Consider the following 14,538-nt stretch of genomic DNA (forward strand, 5'->3'; position numbering starts at 1 on the left):
AGGCAAGTTTTTTTACACAGAGGGTGGTGAATGTTTGGAACCCGCTGCCCGGGGAGGAGGTGGGAGCAGGTACAATAGCGGCATTTAAGGGGCATCTAGACAAATACATGAATAGGATGGGAATGGAAGGATATGGCCTCCGTAAATGCATATGGTTTTAATTTAGGCAGGCATCATGATCAGCGCAGGTTTGGGGGACCGAAGGGCCTGTTCCTGTGCTGTACTCTTCTTTGTCCTTTGTTCTTTGAATAAATTCCTAGCTTGGCCAACTTCTCCCTATTACTTGGCCCATTAGTCCTGGCAATATTCCCGTAAACCTTCTCTGCACTCTTTCCAATTTATCAATCTCTTTCCGATAACAGGGTGACCAAAACTGTACACAGCTCTCCAAGCGCAGCCTTACCAACAATAACTTGTACAACTAAAAGAACAAAGAAAATTATGGCACCGCAACAGGCCCTTTGGCCCTCCAAGCCTGCACCGACCATGCTGCCTGACTGAACAAAAACCCCCTACCCTTCCAGGGACCATATCCCTCTATCCCCATCCTAAAAGAACAAAGAAAACTGCAACATAATATCCCAACTCCTATCTTCAGTGCCCTGACCGATGAAGGCCAGTGTGTTATATGCCTTCTTCACCACTCTGCGACACCACTTTCAATGAACTATATACTTGTACACCTAGGTCCCTCTGTTTTGATTTGATTTGATTTCATTTATTATTGTCACATGTATTGATATACAGAGAAAAGTATTGTTTCTTGCATGCTATACAAAGCACACCGTTCATAGAGAAGGAAATCAGAGAGTGCAGAATGTAGTGTTGCAGTCATAGCTAGGGTGTAGAGAAAGATCAATTTAATGCAAGGTAAGTCCATTCAAAAGTCTGACAGCAGCAAGGAAGAAGCAGTTCTTGAGTTAGTTCGTACATGACCTCAGACTTTTATATCTTTTTCCCGATGTAAGAAGGTGGAAGAGAGAATGTTTTCTCTTAATTATGTTATCTTAATTATGCTGGCTGTTTTGCCAAGGCAGCGAGAAGTGTAGACAGAGTCAATGGATGGGAGACTGGTTTGCTTGATGGATTGGGCTACACTCACAACCTTTTGTAGTTCCTTGTGATCTTGGACAGAGCAGGACCATACCAAGCAGTGATATAACCAGAAATAATGCTTTCTTTGGGATATCTGTAAAAGTTGATGAGAGCCATAGCTAACATCCCAAATTTCCATAGTCTTCTGAGAATGTGGAGGCATTGGTGGGCTTTCTTAACTATAGTGTTGGCATGGGGGGACCAGGACAGGTTGTTGGTGATCTGGATGCCTGAAAACTTGAAGCTCTCGACCCTTTCTACTTCGCCCCCCCCACTGTAGACAAGGACATGTTCTCCTTTACGCTTCCTGAAGTCGATGACAATCTCCTTCGTTTTGCTGACATTGAGGGAGAGATTATTGCTGCTGCACCAGTTCACCAGATTCTCTATCTCACTCCTGTACTCCGTCTCGTCATTATTTGAGATCCGACCCACTACGGTGGTCCACTCGCTTCCGGAAGATTCGCTGTCATCCAGCCAACTGTGTCACCAGGAACTAATCAGATAGCTCGAACATCCAGTGAAATTACTTTTGAATGATGCCATGACGCTTAGTTCAAACTGTATACTCCATACATAGCAGCCATACAAATCAGAGCCACATCGTCTTGTTTAATGTAAACAACTTCCCTTATCTGGAAGATCACAGCTCCCAGACCAGACCCTCTTTAGGACCTGCACCTGGTTTTAGTCTATAAGTTGACCAAAATTCCCAGCACGCTTCACTCTCAGCCAGAATGGCCATTTTAAAGCCACAGCGGGCCTTCTTGTTACTAAATTATTAGAAAACATAGAAACCCTACAGTTCAGAAAGAGGCCATTTGGCCCATCAAGTCTGCACCGTCAACAATCCCACCCAGACCCTACCCCCATATTTTATCCACTAATTCCTCTAAGCTACGCATCCCAGAACTCTAAGGGGCAACTTAGCTTGGCCACTCCACCTAACGCACACATCTTTGGACTGTGGAAGGAAACTGGAGCACCTGGAGGAAACCCATGCAAACATGGGGAGAATGTGCAAACTCCACACAGACAGTGACCCAGGTTCCTGGAGCTGCGAAGCAACAGTGCTAACCAATATGCTACCGTGCTGCCCACGGCGGCAGCCATTCCTTCTCTGTCCACAGTGCTGTGCCTAAGGATGATCCTAAACGTTTTCAATAGTTGAATGGGAAAGTCATCCTTTGTGCCGTGTATCCCACCGTGCCAGGGTTGGTTAAGATTACCTCATTTTGCCAACATCTGAAATTCTGCTTTACTTTTGGTTTGATTCAGGAACAGGAAATGTAAATTCCGTAACTTCACCACCATCCAGAATACAACGTCTCCAGCACTCCGGGTATGCAACAACTTCTGGAACAGACAGGTAAAGAACTTGAAAGGGAGAACTCCTAAAATTAATTAATTGCGACTGCCTACAGACGGCGGAGTGAACTGCAATTCTCTGCAGAATCTCCTTTAATTTTTCTTTGCTGGTGTTATGGTGGAACTTTAGAAAACATTGTCTTGGTCTCAGTCGGAGCATTGTGTCCAATTCTGGGACTGTGACGCGGTGGCACAGTGGTTAGCACTGCTACCTTACAGTGCTAGGGACCCGGGTTCAATTCCGGCTCAGGCCACTGTCTGTATGGAGTTTGCACATTCTCTGCGTGTCTGCGGGGTTTCCTCCCACACTCCAACGATGTGTGGGTTAGATTGTTTGGCCATGCTAAATTGCCTCTTAGTGTCAGGGGATAGTAAATATGTGGGGTTACGGGAGTGAGGTGGGATTGTGGTTGGTGCCGACTCGATGGGCCAAATGGCCTCCTTCTGCACTGTAGGGGTTCTATGAACTTTGTGAAAGCTTTGGGGAAAGAATTTGCACATTCTTCCCGTAACTGCGCGGGTTTCCTCCAGATGCTCTGGTTTCCTCCCACAGTCCAAAATATGTGGGTTAGGTTGATTGGCCATGCTAAATTGACCCTTGGTGTCAGAGAGACTAGCAGGGTAAACATATGGGGTTATGGGGATAGGGCCTGAAAGGGATTGTTGTTGGTATGGGCTCAATGGGCCAAATGACCTCCTTCTGCATTGTAGGGATTCTATTCTAGGTTTGCACATTTTTGCAGGAATGTTTTAAACAGGAAAATTGCTCACTAAATTAGCCTGATGTGAAAACATGTTAAAAATAATTCGATAATACAAATTTTAGTCACAGATGATGGTGTACAGAAAGGAGGCCTATATATACTTCTGACATGAACATTTTCTGAAATCAATTTCTGCCAATGTTCCAAAGGTAACAGAAGATTAGTTATTGGAAGAGTTGATTTACTTTTTATTTCAGAAGCCGGATCTTCAGTCTGGGGTCGATGTTGAGGACCTTATATTTGGGATGGCATCTCAGATTGCTGAGAAAGAAGATAGCATAATTGTGGAAGATCTCAGAGGTAGGCTGCTCTGTTGATTGAGTGCTCAGAGATACAAGATTGTGTTGTCTGCAGGTTTATTAACAAATTGCGCACCTACATCCAGACTACATGTATGGACCACTGAAGTTTTCTCGATCTGACCTGATGGCACTTACCATCCAACGTGGCCGAGATAATGGTCTGCCCACCTATAATACCGCAAGGCGTGCCTTTCAGCTTCCACCGGTTAGCAGCTGGGATGAAATTAGACGCAACCTGTCCAGTGAGAAACAAGAGGTTAGTAACTCTCAGTGCAATATTCTCATACTCACAGTAGACTTTTACAAGGGCAACTTACTGCGCATTGGAAACCTGAAACGCAAACACTGATTGTAAGGAATAGGAGCAGAATTAAGCCATTCGGCCCATCAAGTCTGCTCCGCCATTCAATCATGGTTGATATAATTCTCCTCCCCATTCTCCTGCTTTCTCCCTGTAACCCCTGATCCCCTTATTGATCAAGAACCTATAGATCTCTGTCTTAAAGTCACTAAATGACCTGGCCTCCTCTGTGGCAATGAGTTCCACAGATTCACCACTCTCTGGCTGAAGATATTGCTCCTCATCTCTGTTTTAAAAGGGCGTCCCTTCACTCTGAGGTTGTGCCCTCGGATCCCAGTCTCTCCCATTAGTGGAAACATCCTCTCCATGTCCACTCTATCTTGGTCTCTCAGTATTCAGTAAGTTTCAATAAGATCCCCCCCTCACCCTTCTAAACTAGACCCAGACTCCTCAACCATTCCTCATATGACAAACCCTTCATTCCTGGGATCGTTCCTGGGAATCTCCTCTGGACCCTTTCCAAGGCCAGCACACCCTTCCTTAGATATGGGGCACAAAACTGCTCACAAAACTCCAAATGGGGGTCTGACCAGAGCCTTATACGGCCTCAGCAGCACATCCCTGCCCCTTGTATTCTAGCTCTCTCGACATGAATGCTAACATTGAATTTGCCTTCCTAGCCGACAGAACCTATATGTTAATCTTAACAGAGTCAAAGACTGTCTGTTGAGAGAGAAATAAGATTAACTTTTAAGGTCCATGTTCCTTCCTCAGAACCTTAAGCTGTACAGTTCTGTTTTGCCCCTACACTAGGCATTCCCTTTGTGGTTTGTGTCAGATTTTAGAATCACAGTGATATACAGCACGCAACAGGCCCTTCGGCCCAACTTATCCATGCTGACCAGGTTTCCTAAACTGAACTAGTCCCATTTGCCTACGTTTGGCCCATATCTCTCTAACCATTTACCATTCCATGTGCCTGTCCAAATGTCTTTTCACCGTTGTTGTTGTACTTGCCTCTACCACCTCCTCCGGCAGCTCATTCCATACACACACCACCCAGTGAGTGAAAAAGTTGCCCCTCAGGTCCCTTTTAAATCTATCCTCTCTCACCTCAAACTGGTGCCCTCTAGTTTTGGACTCCCCCTACTTTCAGGAAAAGACCTTGTCTATTCACTTTATCAACGTCCCTCATGATTTTATACACCTCATCCTCCTATGCTTCAGGGAAAAATGTCCCAGCCTTCCCAGCCTCTCCTCATAATTCAAATCTTCCTGTCCCGGGAACATCCTTGTAAGTTTTTTTTGCACCCTTTGCAGTTTAAAAACATCCTTCCAGAATTGTACACAGTGCTCCAAATGTGGCTGCACCAATATCTTGTGCAGTTGTGGCATAGCATTCCAACTTCTGTACTCAATGCTCTGATTGAGGAAGGCAAGTGAGCCAAATGCCTTCTTCACCACCCTGGCTAACCCCTATGGATGGATGGTGGCATGGTGGTTAGCACTGCTGCGGCACAGCACCAGGGACCTGCGTTCAATTCCCAGCTTGGGTCATTGTGTGGAGTCTGCACGTTCTCCCTGTATCTGTGTGGGCTTCCTTCGGGTGCTCTGGTTTCCTCCCACAGTCTGAAAGACGTGCTGGTTAGGTGCATTGGCCGTGCTAAGTTCTCCCTCAGTGTACCCGAACAGGCGCCGGAGTGTGGCAACTAGGGGATTTTCACAGTAACTTCATTGCAGTGTGAATGTAAGCCTACTTGTGACACTAATAAATAAACTTTCCCTGTGACGCCACTTTCAAGGAACCATGTACCTGCACCCCAAGGTTTCTCTCTGTCTGACATCACTCCCCAGGGCCCTACTATGAACTGTGTAAGTCCTGCCCTGGTTTGTCTGACCAAAATGTGACAGCTCACATTTATCTGAATTAAACTCCATCTGCCATTCCTCTGTCCACTGGCCCAGTTGAGCAAAATCCCATTGTAGTCTTAGATAAATTTCTTCATTGTCCACAACACCACCAATTTTGGTGTCATCCGCAAACTTATTAACCATCCTTCCTAATTCTCATCTAAATCATTTATATAAGTGACAAACTGTGGACCCAGCACCGATCCCTGCGGCACAGCGCTGGTCACAAGCCTCCAGGGTACAAAACAACCGTCTACCACCATGGCTTGCTAGGCCATTTCAGAGGGCAATTAAGAGTCAACCACATTGCTGTGGGTTTGGTGTCAAATGTAGGCCAGGTTTCCACCCTGAAGGATATTAGTTCGACAACACTCCCCAGTGTCCAACCATTAACAATGGCCTAGTGATATTATTGCTAGACTATTAATCCAGAAACTCAACTAATGTTCTGGGGACCCGGGTTCAAATCCTGCCATGGCAGATGGTGGAATTTGAATTCAATAAAAAATATCTGGAATTAAGAGTCTACTCTTTGAAACGATTGTCGGAAAAACCCATTTAGTTCACTAATGTTCTTCAGGTAAGGGAATCTGATGTCCTTACCCGGTCTGGCCTACATGTAACTTCAAAGCCGCAGCAATGTTGTTGACTTTCAACTGTCCTCCAAGGGCAACTAGGGATGGGCAATAAATGCTGGCCAGCCAGCGACACCCATGTCCCATGAATCAACATTCAAAAAACTATGTAAGTCCTGCCCTGGTTTGTCAGAGTATCTTGTTAGATAATACTCCAGTGAAACGCTCTGGGATGTTTTACTGTATTAAAGGCACTATATAAATTTGATTTGATTATTATTGTCACATGAATTGGTATACACTGAAAAGTATTATTTCTTATGCACTATACAGACAAAGACAGAAAGGAGAGAGTGCAGAATGTAGTGTTACAGTCACAGCTAGGGTGTAGAGAAAGATTAATGCGAGGTCGATCCATTCAAAAGGCTGATGGCAGCAGGGAAGAAGTTGTTCTTGAGTCGGTTGGTGCGTGATCGCAGACTTTTGTATCTTTTTCCTGGTGGAAGAAGGTGGAAGTGAGCGTGTCTGGGGTATGTGGGGTTCTTGATTATGCTGGCTGTTTTGCCAAGGCAGTGGGAAGTGTAGATGGAGTCAATGGATGGGAGGCGGGTTTGTGTGATAGTGGTAAATGCGAGCAGCTGTGTACACTGTTTGTATTAACATCATAGCGAGTCTAATTGAAGAAAGGATTAAGCAAATGGAGTTCAGGCCCAGTGACGTTTTCACCGCTAAATATTTTGATGCCTAAATTGCGGAAATGCTTGGATTGCTTCTTGGATGGCTGGCGATCTAAACAGCTTCTCTTCTTGTATCACAGCTCTTCGACAAGTTAGCAGAGCAATATGGTGATGTTTCCCAACTTGAGCTCTGGCCTGGAGGGCTGTTGGAGTGCAACGGCACACTGGGGACCCTCTTCACTGAAATCATGGCCGAACAGTTCCAACGGTTACGGGACGGAGACAGATATTGGTTTGAAAATCAGCAGAATGGGTATGAGTTCTCAATACCAACTGTAAAAGACAGAGTGCTAGCAGGTGCTTTGTTATACAATGTTATATATGCCAGGGAAATAATCCCTGCAGTTTAGGAGGGCTAATGTCTGTCTCTCTTGCACGCTGGTCTTTGGAAATCAAAGGAGAGACCTTGGTGGGCAGCATGCTGGCACAGTACCAGGGACCTGGGTTCAATTCCCAGCTTGGGTCACTGTCTGTGTGGAATTTGCACGTTTTTCCCGTGCCTGTGTGGTTTCCTCTGGTTTTCCAGCACACTTCAAAGACGTGCCGGTTAGGGTGCATTGGCCATGCTAAATTATCCCTCAGTGTACCCGAACAGGCACTGGGGTGTGGCGACTAGGGGATTTTCACTGTAACTTTGTTGCGGCATTAATGTAAGCCTACTTTTGATTTGATTTGGTTTATTACTGTCACATGTATTAGTACACAGTTAAAAGCATTGTTTCTTGCGTGCTATATGGACAAAGCATACTGTTCATAGAGCAGGAAAGCAGGCAGCACAGTGGTTAGCACTCCTGCCCCACAGCCCCAGGGACCTGGGTTCCATTCCTGTCTTGAGTTCACTGTCTATGTAGTGTTTGCACATTCTCCCCATGTTTGCGTGGGTTTCCTCCAAAAATGTGTGGGCGAGGTGGATTGGACGTGTTAAATTAAACTTCAGTGTCCTGGGAGATGATAGGTCAAAGGGATTAGCAGTGTAACTAAGTGGGGATAGGGCCTGGGTAGGATTGGTATTGGTATAGACTCAGTGGGCCGAATGGCCTCCTTCTGCACTGTAGGGATTCTCTGAAAGGACAAGGTGCAGAATGTAGTGTTACAATCGTAGCTGAGGTTGCAGAGAAAGATCAGCTTAGTGTGAGGTAGGTCCATTCAAAAGTCTGATGGCAGCAGGGAAGAAGCTGTTCTTGAGTCGGTTGGTACATGATTTCAGACTTTTGACACTAATAAATAAACTTTAAACTTAAACTGTTTCTGCTCCGAAAGGCTGCAGAGCAGACGACTGATTCAGGTTCTGAAAGGAAAGGCAAACAAAGACAGATATGTTTGTACAGTGACCAGAGAAGTGCATTAAAGATCAGGCTGAACACTTTAAAATGCTTTTTGGCAGCTTGACAGACATTGTAAGTGCCATTTGAGAAGACAAGTCTGGAGGGGCTGGACAGGATCCAGTTTACAGATCAAATAAGGATTGGCTATCCTTAATCCTCTGCAGAACCCTGATTGAGCGTGGTTGACTAATTAGCAGTTTTACTCTGCTTAACCCATTCCAAACTTTATAGAATCCCTAAAGTGCAGAAAGAGGCCATTCGGCCCATCGAGTCTGCACAACCCCACCCAGGGCCACAACCCCACCCAGGCCCTACCCCCATAACCCCATGCATTTACCCTGCTAATCCCCCTGACACTAAGGGGCAATGTAGCATGGCCAATCCACCCAACCTACACATCTTTGGACAATAAGGGGAAATTCAGCATGGCCAATCCACCTAAGCTACACATCTTTGGGCATTAAGAGGCAATTTAGCGTGGCCAACCCAGTTAACCTACACATCTTTGGGCACTAAGGGACAATTTATCATGGCCAATCCACCTAACCTGCATATCTTTGGAGTGTGGGAGGAAATCAGAGCACCCGGAGGAAACCCACGCAAACAGGGGGGGAGAATGTGCAAACTCCTCACCCAAGCCAGGAATCGAACCTGGGACCCTGGAGCTGTGAGGCAGCAGTGCTAACCAATGTGCCACCATCTATTTGAAGTCACGCAGCTGCTTGTGGTGGGATTTGAACAGATGGATATCTCAGGATGAGTAGCTTAGGCTTCCGCTGTATAACCATTTTGCCACCATACCCTATAACAATTAACTTGTGTTGCTACAGGATATATCCAGGTCAATGTAAGAAATGGTAGTGGTAAAATCACTGGTAATTCTCTTTTCTTTTGTTCTTGGTTTAGACTTTTCACACGTGAGGAAATCAATCAAATCCGTAAAATTACCTTCTTTGATGTCCTGGTTGAAGCCCTGAACACATCGGAAAGCGAGATTCAGAGGGATGTGTTCATCTGGAAAGCTGGTAAGGTGTTTTGTCACAGTCAAAGCAAAGTAGAACAGGATTGATTGCAGGATTTGTTCAGTGATGCACCTTGAACAATTTATTGGCCGTAATTCTCCCAATCAAACCCACAGCGGGTTTCTTTGGCAGGCAAGATCGGAGAATCTCATGGGAGCCGAAAAGTCAGAAACCCACCAGGATAAAGTCATGTTGCAATTCTCCCAGTGGCGGGTAGTAGGTGGTTAGCACTGCTGCCTCGCAGCTCCAGCGACTCGGGTTCGATTCCTGGCTTGGGTCACTGTCTGTGTGGAGTTTGCACATTCTCCCCATGTCTGTGTGGGTTTCCTCCAGGTGCTCCACACACTCACAATCCAAAGATGTGCGGGTTAGGGTGACTGGACAAGGTAAGTTGCCCCTTCGTGTCAGGGCGATTATCAGGGTAAATGCATGGGGTTACAGGGATATGTGTGGATTGGCCATGCTAAAGTCCCCATTATTGTCTCAAGATGTGCAGGTTTGGGATTTTGGCCATCCTAAATTGCCCCTAAGTATTCAAAGATGTGCAGGTTGGTTGGATCGGCCATTGTAAATTGCCCCTTAATGTCCAAAGATAAGCAGGTTAGGTGGATTGGCTATGCTAAATTGCCCCTTAGTGTCTAAAGTTGTGTAGGTTAGGTGGATTGGCCATGGTAAATTGTCCCTTAGTGTCTAAAGATATGCAGATTAGGTGGACTGGCCATGCTAAATTATCCCTTAGTATCGAAAGATATGCAGATTAGGTAGATTGGCCATGCTAAATTGCCCCTTAGTGTCAGGGGATTAGCAGGGGAAATATATGGTGTTGTGGGGATAAGGCCTGGGTGGGATTGTGGTTGGTGCAGACTCCTTCTGCACTGAAATCTATGATTCTATGATCTTTAACGATTTGCTTTGCTTAGACTGGCATGAAAGACTTATGATCCGATTTCAAAGGGAGATTCCCCTGGTGTCTTGGCCAATATTTATCCCTCAATCAATGATAACATTTAAAAATATATCCTCATTTATCTCACTGCTGTGTGTTGCAGCTTGCCGTTTGCGGATTGGCAGTTGCATATCTTGCATGACAACAATGACTTTGGCTGAGGCTCTCCCCCAGGCGTTGCCGCACTGCTGCCGCTGCCAGTGAGGGTGGGGAATTTGGCGTTCGGCCCATCCTCCATTCACTGCGGCGCGACGGGGCAATCCCAGCTCTGAGTGAGCTCGGACAGTTCGAATACATTCAAAACATACTCAATCGTGGGTAAAGCACTTCAGACTGTGCTAATGTTCTGAAAAAACATAATAGAAATGCCAGGCTTCTTCATTTTCATAGAATTATACAATCCCTACAGTGTAGAAGGAGGCCATTTGGCCCATTGAATCTGTACCAATCAAAATCCCACTCAGGCCGTCTCCCCATAACCCCATGCATTTACCCTCATTAGTTTCCCTGACACAAAAGGGCAATTTAGCATTGGCCAATCCATCTCATTTGCAGATCTTTGGACGCTAAGGGGCAATTTGGCATGACCAATCTACCTAACCCGCACATCTTTGGATGCTAAGGGGTAATTTAGCATGGCCAATCTACCTAACCCGCACATCTTTGGATACTAAGGGGTAATTTAGCATGGCCAATCTACCTAACCCGCACATCTTTGGATACTAAGGGGCAATTTAGCATGGCCAATCCACCTTAACCTACACATCTTTGGACTGTGGGAGGAAACTGGAGCACCCGGAGGAAACCCACGCAGACATGGTGAGAATGTGCAGACTCCACACAGACAGTGACCTAGTCTAGGAATCGAACTCTGGTCACTGGTGTTGCGAGGCAGCAGTGCTAACCACTGTGTCACCATGCCATTCGGCTGAAAATTAATGGGGGGATAACTGAACAGAGGGAAAGGTAGAGAATACCACCATGACTTTACAACCTTAGTGTCCGTGTGACAGTGTTGCTGGTTCAAAATTTCTTCCCACACTCTGTCCTTTAACTTTTCAATTTGATTTGTTGTCACATGTACTGGGATACAGTGAAAAGTATTGTTTCTTACGTGCTATACAGATAAAGCATACCATTCATAGAGTACATAGAGGAAAAGGAAAGGATGCAGCATATAATGTTACTGTCATAGCTAGTGTGCAGAGAAAGATCAACTTAGTGTGGGGTACGTCTTATGGCAACAGGGAAGAAACTGTTCTTGAGTGGCATGGTGGCACAGTGGTTAGCACTGCAGCCTCATAGCTCTAGAGACCCGGGTTCAATTCCCAGCTTGGGTTACTGTCTGTGTGGAGCTTGCATGGTCTCCCCGTGTCAGTGTGGATTTCCTCCGGATGCTCCGGTTCTTCCCACAGTCCTAAGATGTGCACATCAGGTGGATTGGCCATGTTAAATTCTCCCTTAGTGTCCCAAAATGTGTAGGTTAGAGGGATTAGCAGGGTAAATATGTGAGAGTATGGGATAGGACCTGGGTGGGATTGTTGTTGATGCAGATTCGATGGACTGAATGGCCTCCTTCTGCACTGTACAGTTTCTGTGACATCAGACTTTTGTTTCTTTTTCCCGATGGAAGAAGGTGGAAGAGAGAATATCCAGGGTGCGTTGGGTCCTTGATTATGTTGATTTTCCAAGGCAGCGGGAAGTGTAGACAGGGTCAATGGATGGCAGGCTGGTTTGTGTGATGGATTGGGCTACATTCACAACCTTTTGTAGTTTCTTGTGGTCTTGGGCAGAGCAGGAGCCCAGACCAAGCTGTGATACAACCAGAAAGGATGCTTTCTATGGTGCATCTGTAAAAGTTGGTGAGGGTTTTGCGATACAGAAAATGTGGAAAAATCTGCTCCATTCCTGATATTAACTTTGTCTGCTTGCTTGTTGTCCACTGACAGGTGATCCATGTCCCCAGCCCAATCAGCTGACCATTGATGACTTGGAGCCTTGCACCCGGGCAATCAGTTTGAACTATTTTGAGGGGAGTGGTGCTGGGTTTGGAATCATCATCGTGCTGCTCTGCTGTTTACCACTAGGTTGGTGAAAATTGCTCAACTCCAGAGGAAGCGTGTTTCACCTGGCTTTCACTCTGAGATTGATTGATCGTAGGATTGTAGAATGGTTCCTGCACAGGAGAAGGCCAGCCAGTCTGAGAAGCCCCCACCAGCACTCTGCCAGTGAAATTCAGCGAGTCCTTTGCTCCTTCCCCATAATGGCACAGTGGCACAGTGGTTAGCTGCCTCATGATGCCAGGGTTCGATTCTGACGTGGGTCACGGTCTGCTGGAGTTTGTACATTCTCCCCGTGTCTGCATAGGTTTCCTCCAGATACTCTGGTTTCCTCCCACAGTTCAAAGATTTGTTGGTTAGGTGGATTGGCCATGGTAAATTGCCCCATAGTGTCCAAAGATATGTAGGTTAGGGGGATTAGCAGGGTAAATATCTGGGGTTATGGGGATATGGCCTAGATAGGATGCTCTATTTCAGGGTTAGCGCAGACTTGATGGTCTCCCGCTGCACTGTAGGGATTCTAAGATCTGTTCTGCCCAGAACCCTCACGATATTGAACACCTCAAAATTAATTAATTTTGTTAATCCTGCTTATTAAAACAAGTCCTGAGAACATTAAGGAACTTTTAGATGGGATGTTTGGCTTTTGGAATCATAAAATCCCTACAGTTCAGAAGACAGCCATTCAGCCCATCAAACTTACACTGACATGAACCCACCCAGACCCTATCTCCGAAATCCCACGTATTTACCCTGCTAGTCCCCCTAGCACTAAGGAGAAATTTAGCATGGCCAATCCACCTAAGCTGCACATCTTTGGACTTTAGTTCCATTGTGGAAATATTTGAGGTTTAGAGCATGGAAACGGGCCATTCGGCCCAACTTGTCCACGCCGATCTTGAGGCGATGAGTCTTCGCTGGAAAGTCAACTGGACTTGCCACACAAACACAATGGCTACAAGAGCGGGTCAGAGGCTAGGAATTCTGCAGCGAGTAACTCACTTCCTGACTCCCCAAAGCCTATCCACCATCTACAAGGCACAAGGCAGGAGTGTGATGGAATACTCCCCATTTGCCTGGATGGGTGCAGCTCCAACAACCCTCAAGAAGCTTGACACCATGCAGGACAAAGCTTGATTGCCACCACATCCACTCCCTCCCAGTGTGGAAGAGTCAATTACTAGGGGGCACAGGTTTAAGATGCAAGGGGCAAGGTTTAAAGGAGATGTACAAGGCAGATTTTTTACACAGAGAGTAGTGGGTGCCTGAAACTCGTTGCCGGGGGAGGTAGTGGATGCGGATACAATAGTGACTTTTAAGGGGCGTCTTGACAAATACATGAATAGGATGGGAATAAAGGGATATGGTGCCCAGAAGGATGGGGTTTTTAGTTCAGTTGGGCAGCATGGTTGGTGCAGGTTTGAAGGGCCTGTTCTTGTGCTGTACTTTTCTTTGCTCTTTGTTCACCGATGCTCAGTAGCAGCAGTGTGTACTATCTACAAGATGCACTGCAGCAATTCACCAAAGATCCTTAGACAGCACCTTCCAAACCCATAACCACTTCCATCTAGAAGGACAAAGGCAGCAGGTACATGGGGAACACCACCACCTGCAAGTTCTTCATGCAAGCCACTCATCATCCTGACTTGGAAATGTATTGGCCATTCCTTTGCAGTCAGTGGGTCAAAATCCTAGAATTCCCTCCCTAACGGCATTGTGGGTCAACCCACAGCACGTGGACTGCAGTGATTCAAGAAGGCAGCTCACCACCACCTTCTCAAGGGGCAACTAGGGATGGACAATAAATGCTGGCCAGCCAGCAACGCCCATGTCCCACTAATGAATATAAAAAAGAGCTTGGTTTATCGGGTCCCTGTGCATCAATAATCCCATGTAACAAGCTCTGGTCATCATCAAAGGAAGAAGGTTGTGTTAAGTACATTTGTTTTTAACATTGGGTGGGGTGTTTCTTAATGCTTGTAAATGATATACATTCAGAGGTTTAGCTTTGTTGATCTTTGTCTGAAGACAAACAAAGGGCCTTCTGAATTGGCGCTGGCAATCTTGTCTGCTCGTAAACAATGCAGTAGCCTGAATGAATGATACAATATACATTATCGTGACATGACACC

The 14,538-nt window shown here is 46.0% G+C and overlaps 1 protein-coding gene across 1 annotated transcript in view; it reads left to right on the forward strand.

The window, feature by feature from the left end:
* duox (dual oxidase) overlaps nt 1-14,538 on the forward strand; it is a gene marked incomplete at its 5' end in the record, with an annotated part of 82,427 nt that overhangs the window by 18,374 nt on the left and 49,515 nt on the right. The window contains 6 exons of the mRNA XM_080215995.1: nt 2,374-2,464; nt 3,425-3,527; nt 3,613-3,785; nt 7,134-7,306; nt 9,285-9,403; nt 12,296-12,433. Of these exons, the coding sequence (XP_080072121.1) occupies nt 2,374-2,464; nt 3,425-3,527; nt 3,613-3,785; nt 7,134-7,306; nt 9,285-9,403; nt 12,296-12,433 (797 nt within the window). The remainder of the gene's footprint in view (nt 1-2,373; nt 2,465-3,424; nt 3,528-3,612; nt 3,786-7,133; nt 7,307-9,284; nt 9,404-12,295; nt 12,434-14,538) is intronic.

Source organism: Carcharhinus amblyrhynchos, chromosome 32, assembly GCF_965287045.1.
Source record: "Carcharhinus amblyrhynchos chromosome 32, sCarAmb.v2.hapA, whole genome shotgun sequence".
Lineage (NCBI taxonomy): Eukaryota > Metazoa > Chordata > Chondrichthyes > Carcharhiniformes > Carcharhinidae > Carcharhinus > Carcharhinus amblyrhynchos.